Source organism: Acomys minous, assembly GCF_964271855.1.
Source record: "Acomys minous genome assembly, chromosome: 15".
In the NCBI taxonomy this organism is placed as follows: Eukaryota; Metazoa; Chordata; class Mammalia; order Rodentia; family Muridae; genus Acomys; species Acomys minous.
The window spans coordinates 89980786-89998070 of NC_140497.1; the positions used below are offsets into that span (position 1 = coordinate 89980786).

At 36.8% G+C, this 17285-nt stretch overlaps 1 protein-coding gene across 1 annotated transcript in view; it reads right to left on the reverse strand.

The window, feature by feature from the left end:
- The window catches only part of LOC311584563 (monocarboxylate transporter 2-like), a 35269-nt gene that overhangs the window by 9693 nt on the left and 8291 nt on the right, over nt 1-17285 (reverse strand). Inside the window, exon 3 of the mRNA XM_084759014.1 lies at nt 15064-15313. Coding sequence (XP_084615140.1) covers nt 15064-15283 — 220 coding nt within the window. The 5' untranslated portion in view covers nt 15284-15313. The remainder of the gene's footprint in view (nt 1-15063; nt 15314-17285) is intronic.

Sequence of the window (17285 nt, forward strand, 5' to 3'; positions counted from 1 at the left end):
TAGAGAACATTTAGTTCAAGGTATATTCCTCCGACCATCTTGTAAGCACAATGGCTTTAGCCCAAGGAAATTTATGATTAAACTTTCCTGAGCATTGTTTTAGAAGTAATAATCAGGTTATGCTGACCATTGTCTGCAAATTAATTGATTTTTGTTGTATGCTTTGTTGTAGGTTGCAGAACTTTTTGTATTTCCTTGTGACTCTGTTGATTTTTGATTGCCCTAGTGATTGCAAAAGATGCAAAAAAAATCATGACATAATCTGTAATGAAAAAAAAACTGAACTTCATTTCAATAAAATACTGGGGTTGGGCCCAAGGAGAAAGGGCAAGTAAGTAACAGACGTGAGAGAGTAAGCTAGAGTGAGGTGGGGAACAGCAAGGGAGACAGAGATGGGGAACAAAGCAAGACGAGAGAAAGATGGGTGACAGCAAATTAGAAGAGAGATAGAAAGATGGCTAACAAGAAGCAGGGAGAGAGATAGAAACAAGCAAGGAGCCGGCCAGACAGAAGGCAAGACACACACAGAAACAGACAGAAAATAAAGATCACGTGGGCTTTAAGCCCTTCGGCTTGTACCACACATGCCTGAGTCTCCAAGTTTTATTCCCTCCATTACTGAACCTATCCTCAACAAGTGGTTCATCAAGCTAAACCAATCAATGGGTGGTTCCCTTAGCCAGCCTTTCAATGACTGCTCAGTTCTCCCTGCCTCAGATCCACCTCTCTTTTTATTCACTGTTCCTGGAGCTGGTCTTGGGGGTGGCAACATTTATGGATTTTTTTTTTCCTGTTTCTTTTCTTAAAATTAGTTAACTGACTCAATTTAATTCAGCTTAATGGAACTGAGTCCATTGCTTAAGCTCTCAGAATAAAGCCAGCTGACTTACATAAAGAACAAAATAATAAGCGAAACACACTATAACCCTCAAAGTATTCTAATTTAGGAGAGACACTAATGAAATGCAATTCATGAATGATGATAAATATTATGACAAATAGTATATCAAAACAATCCAAGGTGCTCAACAATTATCAGGACTAACAAATTGATACACGCTCAGCTCTTATATATTGTGTTCCACTTTTGGTGAGGTGCCTGAGTAACTCATGGACAAATGACATACTTCATTACTACATTAATAAGGACCTTTGCCTAAATTTCACAAATACAAAGAGGAACTTGAGCCACAAATCACAACTTAATTTGTAATGTATGTCAAGCAATTATGCATCTGTAGCCCTAGGTTGAGTTAATCTCACCCAATGATTGCTTTCTCATTGCTGCTATTAAATAAGGAGAAGTGTGAAAACAAACTTAGTGATGTTGGTGTTCCTTTGTAGAGAAGGAGTCTCAAATGAAGTTTCCAATCTTAATGCATTAATTTTATTTTACACTCCATACCTTAGTTAAATGATATTCTGCATGGGTATATTCATATCATATATAATCTTTTTGCATTCCCATGAGATTTACCTTATCAGTGATCTTTTTAGACATAAGCAAAACTCTTTACCTCTTAATAGTAACACTTAGGGATCTCCTAAAGTCTTTCTAATTTGTAGGAGCTGTGAATAGAACTTAAAGGTATGATACAAAATAAAGACATTTTTTATGGAAACCTTAATAGCTTGAGGAGACATCTGACATTGAAAGTAATCCCCACCACCTAGGGACATGGCTCTTTGCTATATTATCAGCTTGCTTTTTTATAAGACTAAAAAAGAAGAAGATGCAAAAAGCTTACATTCTCATGATACATGAGTTTTCTTAGCAATGAATTGGCTTTACAACCAAAAATATCTTTTTGCTCAGCCTTAGGACTGATTATTTTCTATGCTTACTTTTATTTAATTTGCTTTTGTCCACAAATCTGAATATTTAAAATCAATATATTCTTCATGTAATCACAATGTTTAATATACATGATTATTAGTTACATATATTATATATGTAATGTATATAAATAATGTTTATTACCTACATCAATAATAAACATTACTATCTGCAGAGTTGTATAACTCCACACCTAAACAGCATAAAGTCAACACTCAACAAAATGCTTTTATTAGTCAATGCCACTCACTCACATACACAAATGGTGGGTATAACTATGAAAAATCTACTTTATTTCCAAAGCCGTTCACAAGAAGATTAGATCGTGTCCATAGAAGACTGGACTAGTCACTGATTCCTGTGACACTCATTTAAGACCACCTCAACATCACAGAATCAAGAATAAAGGTCACACTCATGAAATTGTAACAATCTGCTTCATGAGACAGCAGTGTGGGGGTCGCAATATTGCTACCCATCTATGTTTGCCCATTTTCTAGGGGCTGTGGCACTACCAGATTGTAAGAAACACAGCAAACTGTTGTTTTCTTCTCATTCCATGTGTCTTACTCTGCGTTTTATCACAAATTCTTCACAGGTAGCTGCCATATGCTATTATTATTTATAAGTAATTATTACTAGCTCTTTCCAGACAGTGTGCTAAGATTTGTGAATGCATTATTTCTTAGACCGCCATAGTAATCCTGTGGCTGAACATCCCAATTAAACCTAAAGGTTAATGGAATTGTGATGCAAAGAATTTGACTAATTGATTCAAGAGTTTACCAATATTAAGTTATAAAATGTAGACTGAGTCCGGGTATTTTGATTATAAAACTTTAAACATATTTTTAAATGTATTTATTCATTTCACATCTGGATCATAGCCCCCTCTCTCCTCTCCTCTCGTCCCTCTCTCCCTCCCTCCCTCCCTCCCTCCCTCCCTCCCTCCCTCCCTATTCACCCATGTCCTCTCCTCTATTTCTTAGAAAAGGAGAGCCCTCCCTCCTCTCAACCCATGCCCACCTAACCCACCTACCCTAGCTCATCAAGTTACATCAGGACTGAGTATTTCCTCTTTCCCTGTGTCCTGGCTGGCAAGGCAGCTCCTCCAGAGGGGAGTATAAAAAAGTCAGGCAACCAAGTTCATGCCAGAGACAGGGGACCCACATGAAGCCTGAGCTGAGCTGCCCATCTGTTACATCTGTGTAAGGGACCTAGATCTAGTCTATGGCCCTTGGTTGGTGTATGAGTCTCTGTAAGTCCCTCTGGGCCCTGGTTAGTTGGCTCTGTTCATCTTCTGTGGAGCTCCTGTCACCTCCAAGTCCTTCTATCAAACTACTTTTAACTAATATGCAGAGGATATTTACAACACCAGGGCTAAGTCAACAAGAAATGCTGGCTTCCAATGCTGGATCCTGTCTGACATGGGAAGTAGACAGGAGTATTCACCAATTGGTGACAGGAGGTAACTAAATCACAGACACACACATATATGTATACATATACATATATACATATGCAATTATGTAAAACTTGCATCATTCCCAAAGATGACACACCTACACTTTCATGAGGCACCAAATGTTACTTGGAAATGAACTTACACATCTACTGTTCATTTTCAGAATACATGTGTTTCTGTTTTATTTTCAAATATCAATTCCCATCCTTGCCACTGGCCTGGTTGTGAGAAATTTTTGTGACCCTGCTTTGCTAAAATGGCAAATATTTTTGTGTCTCTTCACTTTGTCCTCTTCTACCATAACATTTTTTTTTTTATAAATTCATTTGACCACTACTTTTAATTATCACATCTGTTTAAGAAAAAATTGATTGTGTTCTGTGAGGAAAGAGAAGGAAGGTGGAAGAACTAACATCTTATCTAAAATATTAATTCAGACTAAAGATTTTTGGAAAAAAAGAAAATTTTATACATAAATATGATGTACTCCATTCAACTACCTCACTCCTTCCTTCCAACTCCTTCTATAGCCTACCTCTTACTTTTCCTGCCCAATTTCATATATTCTATATTAAAGCAACTGAGTCCACTTAGTGCTACCAGTATGTGCATGGTTCCAGGCCCATCCACTGCATCACAGGCAGCCTGCTTGGACCATCTAATGAAAACTGACCACTCCCAGCAGGCAACATCTAATGTTCTCTATACAGGATCAGGAAAATCAATCATTTCCTGTGTCTAGAGGTCACATTATTTTCTGGCAGGAAATCATCCCACCTCTTGAAGGCTGCCATGGCTGCTTAAACAATAATGAAAAGACCCTGTGAACATGCAGCATTACTTTAGATATAAAAGTATATTTAATCCTTACAGTTTTCTTGGGCTTTGGAAACTATACACAATTTCCATGTTATACATAAAGAAACAGAGGATTCAAAGTAGTGGCTTTGAAAGAGAGTTCTAGCACTCTCCTGTAACACCGGTGAAATGTCAGAAACAGCAAGAATAAACAGCAAAAACCAAAACAATATGGCATCTCCAGGTCCCAGCTATCCCAAAGAAATCAACCCTGAGAGCTCAAACAGAATTGAAACACAAGAAAATAACCTCCTCAATTCCATAATAATGAGGATGATAATGGAGGAAACTAATAAAATCCATAAACAAATGCAGGAAGATGCAGCCAAACAGACTGAAGACATTAAAGAGGTCTATAGAGAGACACTAGAAAATTTTCAGGAAAAGACAAACAATCAGATGAAGGAAATAAATAAAACAGTTCAAGATCCAAAGATGAAATGTAAACAATGATAAGAGCACAGACAGAAGAAACCCAAGAACAAGAGTACTCAGAGAAACAAGCCAGTAATGCAATCCTAAGCCTCTCTAACAGAATTCAAGATATGGAGGAATGAATCTCGGCAGTAGAAGATACTATGGTAGAACTTGAAACAACCATCAAAGAAAAATGCTAACTCTGAAAAATTCCTGACACAAAACATCCAAGAAATCAAGGACACCATGAAAAGACAAAATCTGAGGACAATATTAATTGAGGAGAGAGAAGATGCCCAGCTCCAAGGCCCAGAAAATATCATCAACAAAATCATAGAAGAAAATTTCCTAATTTAAAGAAGGAGATGCATATAAACATACAAGAGGTCTACAGGACACCAAACAGAATAGACTAGAAAAGAAAATCTACCTGCCACATAATAATCAAAACACAAAATATACAGAATAAAGAAAAAATACTTAAAGTGGCAAGATAAAGGGGCCAAATAACATATAATGAAACACCTATCAGAATTACACCCGACTTCTCAGCAGAGACTATAAAAGCCAGAAGGGCCTGGACAGAGGTCCTGCAAACCCTAAGAGAACACAGATGCCAGGCAAGACTACTCTATCCAGCAAAACTTTCAATAACCATTGATGGAGAAAACAAGATATTACATGATAAAAAAAATTCAAATAGTACCTAACCACAAATCCGGCCTTACAGAAATTACTAGAAGGAAAACACCAACCCAAAGTAACAAACTACAACCAAAATTACACAGGAAATAAGTAACTACACCATCGCAAAAACCATAACCATACAAACATTCTACTGCAACCAACATCAAAATCAAGGGACTTAGCAGTCACTGGTCATTGATATCTCTCAACATCAATGGGCTCAATTCTCCAATAAAAAGACACAGATTAAATGAATGGATGCATAAACAAGACCCAACATTTTTCTGCATTCAAGAAACACATATCATCCACAAAGACAGACATTACCTCAGTGTAAAAGGCTGGAAAAATGTATTCCAAGCAAATGGACACAGGAAGCAGCTGTTGTAGCCATTTTAATATCTAATAAATAGACTATAAACAAAAATTAATCAAAAGAGATGAAGAAGGACACTTCACACTCATCAAAGATAAAATCAACCAAGATGACATTGCAATTCTGAACATCTAAGCTCCCAATACAAGGGCACCCACATTTGTAAAAAAAAATATTAACAAAGCTTAAACCACACATCAATCCACACACTTTGATAGTGGGAGAATTCAACACCCCACTTTCCCCAAAGGATAGGTCAATGAAATAGAAAATAAATCGAGAAACAATGACATTAACCAATGTAATGAATCAAATGGATATAACAGATATCTACAGAACTTTTCACATCATGGAACCTTATCCAAAACTGATCATATGATAGGTCACAAAACAAGCTTCAAAGATAAAAGAAGATTGAAATAATACCTTGTATTCTATCAGATCACCATGGACTAAAGCTGGACTTCAACAACAGAAATAACAAAAAGCCTACTCACATATGGAAGCTAAACAACTCTCTACTTAATGACACCTGCGTCAGGGACGAAATAAAGAAAGAAAGTAAGGATTTCTTAAAATTCAATGAAAATGAAGAAACAACATACCCAAATTTATGGGACACATTGAAAGCACTGCTAAGAGGAAAATTCAAGTGGATTAAAGACTTCAACATATAACCAGAGACACTAAATCAGTTAGAAGAAAAGTGGGGAAGAGCCTGGAATACATGGAGACAGGAGAAAACTTCCTGAACAGAGCACCAACAGCCCAGGCCTTAAGGTCAACAATTAATAAATGGGACCTTATGAGGCTGAGAAGCTTCTGTAAGGCAGGAGACACTGTCAAGAGAACAGAGCGACAGCCTACAGACTGGGGAAAGATATTCACCATCTCACAAAGGTCTAATATCCAAAATATATAAAGAGCTCAAGAAATTAAACACTGCCAAGCCAAATAACCCAATTGAGAAATGGGGCTCAAAACTAAATGAAGAATTCTCAACAGAGGAATATCGAGTGGCTCAGAAACACTTAAAGAAATGCTCAACTTTCTTGCTCATCAGTGAAATGCAAATCAAAACGACTCTGAGATTCCATCTTCCACCCATCAGAATGGCTAAGATAAAAATTCAAGTGACAAATACATGCTGGCGAGAATGTGGAGCAAGGGGAACGCTCCTTCATTGCTGGTGGGAGTGCAAATTTGTACAACCACTTTGGTAATCAATCTGGTGCTTTCTCAGAAAACTGGGAATAGGGCTGCCTCAAGACTCAGTTATTCCACTCCTTGGAATATATCCAGAAGATGCTCCACCACACAACAAGGTTATATGCTCAACCATGTTCATAGCAGCCTTATTTGTAATAGTCAGAACCTGGAAACAACCGAAATGCCCCTCAGTGGAAGAATAGATAAAGAAATAGCAGTACATTTACACTATGGAATACTAGTCAGCTGTTAAAAACAAGGAAATGCTGAAATTTATGGGCAAATGGATGGAAATAGAAATGATCATCCCGAGTGAGTTAACCCAGAAACAGGAAGACTCACATGGTATATACTCACTTATAATTGGAATTGGAACTAGCCCAAAAGGAATGTCCAACGAAAGTCTTTAGTTACCAGGAGATTGGGATAGATACAGGGACTTCCTATTGGGACTGTAGTTGAGGAAAATATGGGAGAATGGGGAAATAGGAGGAACCAGAGGGAACTATAAACCTACAAGAAAAACATCATTACAGGGAGATCTGAACCCAGGGGGTCTGCTCAACCTACTGCACCAACCAAGGACAATACCTGCAATAAACATTGAACCCTTATTCAGATCTAGCCAATGGACAGGACATTCTCCATAGTTGAGTGGAGAGAGGCTATTGACTCTGTCATGAACTTTGGTGCCCCATATTTGACCACTTCCCCATGATGGGGAGGCCTGGTGACACTCAGAACGGATAAGCAGGCTACAAGGATGAGACTTGATAGGCTGTGACCACATGGTGGCGGAGGATGTCCCCTTCTGTCACAGACCTAGGGGAGAGGAATAGAGTGAAAGAGGGAGGGAGGGAGGGAGGAATGGGAAGATAAAAGTGAGGGGATAACAATTGAGATGTAATCTGAATAAAATAATTTTTAAAAGTTGCACTTGACATATTTATGTATTGTATTTTCTATTCATTGCATTAATTTTTAGAGGATAAAAATAGGCTGTGTTGCAGAAAATACTAGTGCCAGGCCAAGAGACACACTTCTGCCTCATTCTTAGCTGGGTCCTGATTGTATTTCTTACTTACGGACAGTGCTGCTTTGGTGTCTTAATGCCATGATCAGACCTTTCTTTGAATGTAAAATTTTGAGATCAATTCATACAGGAACAAGTTGTCTGGGAGATTCTCTAAAATTATTTTGAAAATCATAATCTAGATGTTTTCATGAGAATATGATGCCTGTAGATGCCACTGATATCATAGAGCTGTGGTGAGAAACAGCTTAAAGGTGAGGAAGATACTGACAGATTAGATTAGAGGAAGGTCAACGATTAGATGTAGCCAGTTGCTCCTCATGCATACATAAAATCATCTTACTATTTTATCAATGGACTGTCTTGATTACTTCTTACTTGCAGCCTAAAAGATCCTAAATAATAAAAAACCTACTCCTAATAATTACACAAGTGCTATTCATACTGTCTAATACTAAAAGCAATTAAATTTTACAAAGCTCCCTTATTCTAAAATTTGAAATAATAGTTTTAAAAATTTATGTCAGAACCCTCTTGGAAAGAAGGCAGCTTTCCTGATGTTTGCATTATTACATTAAATGCTACAATAATTTAATCTCTATCAAACTTTTCATATGTAGATATATATGTGAAACATACACATATATATGGATATAGTCGATTAGCCAATCAAGAATATATAATTTGTGTTTCCAAGATACGTTTAATTTAAGTAACTAATACACCTACTTCCAAGGAATGCTGAAATATAGGTGTGCTTATGGAAAATTTTCTTCCTAGCATGAGGGTACTCCATGAATTTGGATGAAATGTTGCTTTCATTATCCTTAAAAAGGTAATGTTTCTTTTGTCGATGCTTCAAAACTAGTTTTATATGACACTGCCGTGATGCTTCTAGAAATACACCTGTCTAATTTAATCTCATGGCTTCCAAAATATCATAAACATTTGTGCTTGGAACATTCATATTTTGTTTTATGGTATATTTATTTTCTTGGTCTCTGGGTACTCTTAAGGAATGTCAGGTATGCAACATAGTTTGATTTGCCATCATTGACACTGTATAGTAGACATTAAAAACTTATTGTATGCAACTGTAATGTACTATCTGAGCTATATCTCCTCATTTATCAAAATTTTATATATTTGTGATATAATGTGTAAATGTCTGTATATGTACAAATGAAATAATAAAGCGTTATTTAATAAAAAACATTATTTAAAAATTAAGAGAAATAACACTTAGGTTGTATTTTAATAGTATCCACCTTTATCTTTCATTAAATTTGAATACAAGATCAATAATAACACCCAATAAAATACCTGCTTAAACTATTCACACACACTTAATAAAATAATGTCTCTTATCATGTCTTCACATGGTAAGTTATAATTAGCTGCTTATTACAGCAATTTATTTTGAAAATAACTTGGACAGTATATGGGTTCATACTTTTAATCTTTTTACAAACATACATATATTGAGTCAATACCATTTTAATTTGAGTTGGTTTTTATTACATAATTATATAATTTATTTTCAGTATCTTCTCTCAGATACATTTAAAATATTTATTTGAATGTAAAATCAATTCAGATATTATGTAATGGAAAATAAGGCTGATATAGCTGAAGAGTTTGCAAGTGGGTTCTCATTTTTGATAATTAAGTCAGGAGAAGCCACTTTCAAACACATTGGAATGAGCTATGGCTGCATTTCTAAGGTGGTCACAGGCACATAAAACCTGTGAGAAGGTAAAACTTTTTATCATGATTAACACTTTGGCAATGCATGTGTTTGCTGTGGCTGCCATAACAAAATGCTAGACACTTTGTGGTAAAGAAACTTATTTCTCCAGATGGAAAGACAAAGATGCAAGTATGCACACAGTACATCTTCATGTTAAGCCCTCATTGCTTTCCTCATAGGTAAAATGTCATCTTCAATTGTTCTCTGCTTTAGCTTTTGAGATAGGGCCCTTCACTAAACCTGGAGCAAACTGATTTGAGAATACTAACCAAGCATCAAACTCCAAAAACATTCCGGTGTCCACTTTCCTAATACAGATGTTGTAAGGGCCATAACATCTGGACTGGCTCTTTACACAAGTGCTTATTGTCTAAAAGCAAATGATAAAGTAAGTGTGAGTAATCTACGAAGTAAAACTTGAAGGAAATGCTTCAGTTGCTTGCTTGTATTCCTATCTACAATCAAGAGCCAGTTAAGAAACAGGGGAAGCAAGTCCTCAATAGTTCCTGCCTGACAAATATATTTGTCAGATATATTGGGCCCAAAGGCTGAAGAAGATGCTCCAACATCACAGTTTTGGGTGACTATTCAGGTAGCAAACTGTCTCTGTCGTCTTCTCATTTGGAAAGCTACTAACCTGCACTCCCAGCATACTCAAATAATCAAGTTTATTCCTTCTCAAGTCTCTGATAGGGTTGTAGGCCAGGTAGCTTAGTTTAGCAATGAAGCTTAGTTGTCTAGGGCTTAAGATGTTTTTAGGTCTAGATAGGTGTTTTAAGTTGATAATGACAGGACATGATGGAGATTGACTTACACACAGAATTTTAGACTCATCAAGATAGGAAAGATATTTTCTTCAAGGCTGCCACATAACAAATAGCCAAAACATTAAGATTGTACCCGTTATATAATTCCTGATTGTGTCATTTCTGGCCATAGGTAGTTTATTGTATATATGTATAATAATATAAATATATATGTAAAAATGTTTTTAAAAGAAGAAGAGGAGGCCCATGGATGTGATTCAAATTTTATCCCATTAACAATGGAAAACATACTAATTTAAAGACCTGCAAACCTTTCTGATACTCTAGTGTAAAGCACTGGTCTTAACAGACAGGAAGTAGATTTGTAGATGGGATGATGGTGTGATTTAATAATGCCTAGATATCCCTTCATAGTTTTTCATATGTGCTGTAGGATGTTTGCTTAGTTTTATGATTCTGGAAAAGAAAAGTTAATTTTACTGGCTTAGAGTCACACTAAATATACACAATTAACAATTAACACAGTGGATTAATAGATGTCTGGTTTAAAGTGTACAAAATTCTCTCCTTGAGTGCACAAAAGACAACTGCCTAGAAGTGTTACAGTAAAGACAGAATGACCCTCAAACAATTCCCTGTCATATTATAGACAAGCTGACAGTTTTGTTGTTTTAAGTCGCAACAAGGCTAGAAAAGAACAAGAAAGAATAATTAAATGTTATCTTACAGTAATATGACAAATGAAGTTGTTTTCATTTTTTTTTTCAGAAAAGGACATCAAACAACCAACTTAGTGTGAATTACAGGCCTATCTTAAAATAGAGAGGCACAGAGATGTGGCTCTGCACTGAAAGAGGATGGATGATTATCAGTTAGGAAAAGTGTTAAAATTTGTAATATCTAGAAATAGACAGCAGTTGCTGTTTTTAAGATCTGCATCATGCACCCATAAACAGAATAGTCATTAGAGATTAATTTCATTCACCGCTGAATATTCCAATTCTCCCAGCTTTATTTCCTTAATCAATATTATTATATGTCATTAGCTATAGATTACAGTGAATGAACTGATACTTTGCAACAATTATATGGGAAGAAGAATCTCTGCTTGCAGACTATACCCTGGTGTTCGTTTCATTTCAACAGTCATAAAACTGAAGCAGGCAGTTCTACTCTTACTTTGTAAAGTATGTGTGTGCATGAAAACTCACACACACAGGAAAAAAAATTGCTCTTTGGGCAAAAATCCAATCTAACTACAAATTTTCCTCCCTCTAATTTTCTAAGGTCATTATAAAAAACTTCCTTTTATTGTAGTAAGTATATGTTACCTGAGATTGGGTCTTCAACTGTTACCAAAGAACTAAAGTGGATTATTCTTTTCTGTAGTTGTTATAAAACTGGTAATTAGAAGGAGTGCCAAAGTCAATTAGATTGTATATGGTCCACTACAAATAGCAAAGCACATGTATAAAGTAAGTAGTACGGTTTACTAACTCAAATATTTCAAGACTGTCACACTGAAGGAATGCTAATGCTTCTAATCTGCATGTGCTTTAAATAACCCAAGCACTGTACCCCACTTCTTTCAGATGTCTGACTTGGACACTTTGTCTTTCTATATTTTGTTCCATTTAGTCAATAGGAAGGGACAAGATCACAAATTCTAAACACGTGCTAATATAATTTGAATCATTGCATTAAATGATAATTTGTTTTATCCCTGTGATTATTTAATTACTGGTTTGTTTAAATGTACAGTTTGTTAATTTTATTACAATGCAGTGTAACAATTGTGTATTTTCTGTTTAGATAGTAATATTAGAGCCTTACTTTCATATTGTTCTAATGTCATATGTATACATACATATGTTTGTCTGTGTATTCCCTAGCAGCAGACTATTCGTTATTTTTGAGAGGAATCACACTCATTACTGCTCTCCTTGGTTGTGGGGAGCCAACGGGGATGAGACGTCATGGCCTCCTGATCCATAAGAAACACCATTATTTGCTATGTATGTGCCTTGTCAATATTCTTTGAAGGGAAAACACAATAATTTTTTGCCTGGTTTAGATGCAGACAGGGAGTTCCTGTGGAATTCTATCATGACTAAAAATAAACAAGCATGTTCATTTTTTATTGCTCTCCATTTTTTTCAGGTTAGTCTAGAACTCACAATGTAACCCAGGATAGTCCTGAACTCAAGCCAATCCTCATCTTTCAGACTAGCAAATGCTGGGTCTAGGATACTGACAAGAGCAGCCACACCCAGCTTATTAGAGCACTGTGAAGGATGCTCTAGTTGAAGATCATGTGCGAAGTGAAGCATCTTCATGTCTCCCTCTGAGCTTTCTTTAGACATTATCACACTAGAGTACTTACTGCAGAGCACAGTCTCACACCCTCAGATTTGTGGATCACAGTTGACATCAAAGTAATTGGAAATACAAATTCAGGTTCACTCAAACTCCTGAAACTGGTTCATACTCCTGTGTGGTGGTTAAATTATCTGTGTTGCCTAATGTTTATTATTAAGCCTATAATTATTATTATGGTTATATTTTCTAAGCCGCTAGCAATCAAGACACAGGCACCCGTTATATTTTAAAATAGCCTTAGTGAACCTGGGGCAGGGCAAATATTAATCCCCTAAACTACTTCCCACACTGGATCAGGTATGGGATACCTGCCTCAATCCCATGACATCTGTTTCTAATAATTTCTATGGAGCTGTCTTCATCCGTAATCCAAAATACTTTGTAATGCTCTTCATCTGTATCAAACCCTCCATCCATGTAGGCCATGTGCTTCTCCTCCATCTAACCCAATGCATAGCCGCCTTCTTCTCTTCTCTGATCCTTTCTCCCAAGAGTCTCTCTGTCTCCCCAAAAGCCCCGGAATCTTTGCCAGGCCCATACCATTTGCTCTGCGCAGGTATGATGGGCTTTTATTGGTCAAGCAGGTTATTAGGCAAGGTACAAAGTGGGGCACAGAGACAGCAGGCAGTAATCATCATCAAAGACACCAGACCAATCTCCACCATTCCTGTATACCTACTTCCCACAGTGACGCTACTGTTCTTTCAACCAAGCCCCAAACTAGATGTCATCTTAGGTATGTCCTCATCTTCCACATTTTGTGCCAGATTAAGTAGCAATTATTTCAACTCGAGGTCCTAAATGTACCTCTCAGACAATTCTTTTTTTTTTCACCCTTGCTGGCATTTCCGATCAGTAGCGTGATCTCTAAAAGATATAATAACGATCATGGCTTTGTTTGGTAAAAACCATGATTGATGATCAGCTTTGGAGTAAAAATGAAATATGAGAAAAGGAGAGATCTTATTAAATCCAGACTAATCTAGACCATTAAAGATACACATTGACACAACACACTTGTCATACATGCTCACACACGCACACATACAGTAGGATTATTCATGGGTCAAGTGTTTGCTTTGGTGGGACATTAGCCAGACGACATCTTAAAGGATAATTGGTATTGCCTCCGGGTCAGGTAGAATGTCTGTCAGTCCTGCAAGGCAAGGGCACTGCATTAGGTTTTCAGAGGAACTGACTTGGCCTGGTTCAGCTACATTGCAGAGATGAAGAGAAAGACATGAAAAAGGCAGACGGCATGGTGGCTAGGAGTCTGGAGGCTCAGTTTCATATCTAGAAATGAACCCTGGGAGTTTGGAAAACTAGTTTGTCTAGTCCTTAGTCCCAGAACAGAAAGAAGAAAATAATTTCTCAGGCTGGTAAGAGGACGTGGAAAGATCACACAATTTAAGTATGGAATGAGGCCTCGGCCAACAGCAAATTCTAATAAATATTGGTTATTATTTCTAATGTCCTAAGTATCTCACTAATGATCACATCTTTACATATTTAATTTAAAAATGGCAGTATATAATTTATGTGATGCCTTTAAAATTTTATATTCTGAGTCTCTAACTGCCTCTTTAAGTTATATATAAAGTCTGGGCCATGTGCAGTTGAAAAGGTTTTAAAGACAATAGGTCTCATAGCAATGAGAATTCTATATTATCAAATGCCCCAGTGCAAGCCACTTTCATGTATCCATTTTCACTCATGACTTGCATCTTAAGACAGACTGACTCTAAAAATATAATTGGAAGCAGCCATTTAAATAAAACCATGTCATTATTTTGGGAGTCCTAAAGCATTAAGAAATTACCAACCTACAAAACCTTGAGCATGTGCAGAAAATACATGGAAGCAGTACTCTGAACAGTGCAAATGGAGACTGTTCTGGGTTTATAAATGGACAGAAACATAAATTTCCTTTTCACTCAGACGAAACCACAGTGGTCAGCTCTGGCATGCTGAGATATACCAACGTTAATAGTATTGCAACCAAAGAGCAAATGGCTCACTTGAAATCTTGATAATCTCGCAAACCTAGTTTATACAAACGACTCTCCATTCCAACAAAGATCCTATTAAGACTCAAAATAAGTAAACAGATAAATCATGCTAAACCATTCAAAATTATTAAAATGCAGTCCTAACTAGGCGTCCAGTTGATTTTAGCTGGTTAATATATAAGAGGTTTAGTATATGGATATGGTTAATGTAATGTATGTGGTGATTTAAAAAGCTACATTCTTATTCCAGAAATCAACTTACGCCGAGAACCTTACCTCCTGCGTATACGACAGCCATCATGATGGATGAGATCCATGCGACTTGAGTGCGGGAGACACTAAACAGTTCCTGAAGATCTTTGAAGAATACTGTTATAGACTTGGGGAAGGCATAGGAAAACCCAATGCAGATAAAAGATCCACAGACTACCACCCAACCCCACCCTCCATCTGGAGGAAGGGGTTGTGGAATCTCTTCATGAAGATACGCAGGCATTTCAGGGCCTCTGCTGGAGACTAAAGTATTCTGTTGAAAAAGAGAGAACAACAGTTCATGTTATATCTTTGGGGTTGTGTACCACCCTTGATAGTTGTTTAAATGGCAATCTCATTGTAGCTACAATATGACGTTTATTAATATACTTAGTACTCTTGTACTTGGAAAATTATTAGAAATTCAAAACAAAAAATGTGAGAATACAGCCTTGATTACTAAGAGGTAAAAATCTGAAAGTCTTTAATTATGGAAAAAAGCATTTGGACATGAAGTTAAGAATCTAAATAGAAACTCAAGTGCCGTGAGGAAAAGAAACCACCAACCTTCAAGAGAAAGTGCTTTCTTCTCTGTGTGTGTGTGCGTGTGCGTGTGTGTGCGTGCGTGTGTGTGACTGTGTGCGTGTGTGCATGCATGTGTTTGTGTGTGAACGTGTGTACCTGTATGTGTGTCAGAGGCTGACATGGTGCTCCTCATGTGTTCCCCACCTTCTTGTTCTAGAAAGGGTCTTTCACAGAATCAGGGCCTTGACCTTGCTGATATGGCTACTCTTAGTGGCTAACGCTCCAAGGACTTTCCTCATTCTGTTTCCACAGCACGGGGGTTATACGCACAGCTTTTGTGCGGACTCTGAAGGACTGAACTCAGATCCTCACAGTTTTGTGGCAAGCACTAATTAAATGAGCCATCAGTAAGCCGTAAGAATAATATCTTAATTCAAATGCTGCCCGTCCATAACTAGGGCCTCAGAGAACTTCTACCAGCTACACAGATAACGCGCTTGTTTGTTGAGGAGTGGAGAAAAGGCTCTTTAATGTGTGCACACCTAAGAGCAATGAAATACTCCCCTGTGGGGAGAAAGGATGCACAGTTTGATATATAAGCAATTATACAAAGTGGAATCCTTGCCTCTGCATCTATATGTGTGTGTATAACTATACACATATGTGTGTGTGTGTCCAATACTTTGCAAAATCAGTGTATGGATAACTGTATTTCCTATTATTCTCAATTTTGTAAAAGTATGGATGATTTTAACACACACACACACACACATAAATGCAAAGAATGATGTTTTAATGTGCATGTTCAGTGAAGAGAGATGACTGCCTTTAATTTAATCCTCACGTAGTGTCCATTAGTCATCTCTGTGTGTGTGCACGTGTGTGTGTGTGTGTGTGTGTGTGTGTGCACGTGCATCTGTGTGTTAGAATACCTAACATCTATTGTCTTACGCACAGAGAGCATATTGGTACTGTGCGATGCAGGGCCAATGTACAAAAGTGCTCTGCATGCACAGATTCCAGGCAGCTGCAGCTCTGAGGCCTTGAACAGCTCCTCTTTCTGAACACCTGCTTCCTTTTGGTCTCCTACCCTAAGAAAACCACCTTCTGTGCTTGATATCTATGATTTCAGGCTTGTTTGTTTGTTTTAACCTTCTATAGAAACAAATGAGAGTCCTCAGTATTTTCCTTTTGTGGGTCAGATGTATATAATTTAGTCTAATGTCCTCTGCATACTCACCAATTGTCATAAAGGTGATTGTATCTCCCCTGTTTTTGAATGGGTTCAATAATAGTATTTTATCAAATTTAATTATAAGAGAAAGATTCATAAGATTTTATTGTATGGGACAAATGAATAGTGTAAGGTTTCCTGGCTACATGGTTTGTATTGCATGTTTATCCAAATTGAATTTTAATGTTATTAATGATGACATATTTGCACATGATTTTCAATGGTTTCTATATAAACTAGTTGGAAAACTGCAGTTCAATTATGCAGTAACAGACATTAGAGAAGAAAAACGCAATACAGAAAAGCACTCAGTCTAACAGCTATTATTAAAATTGTACACATTTGATTTCATTGTTGTTCTATATGAATATTTGTCTGATTAACTTAATGATGCAATTTTATGAGTTATTTTATTATTTTTATCAGTTGTTATAGAATTTTAGAAGCACTAATAGTTTTAGACAACATAAAAATATTTGCCGTATAA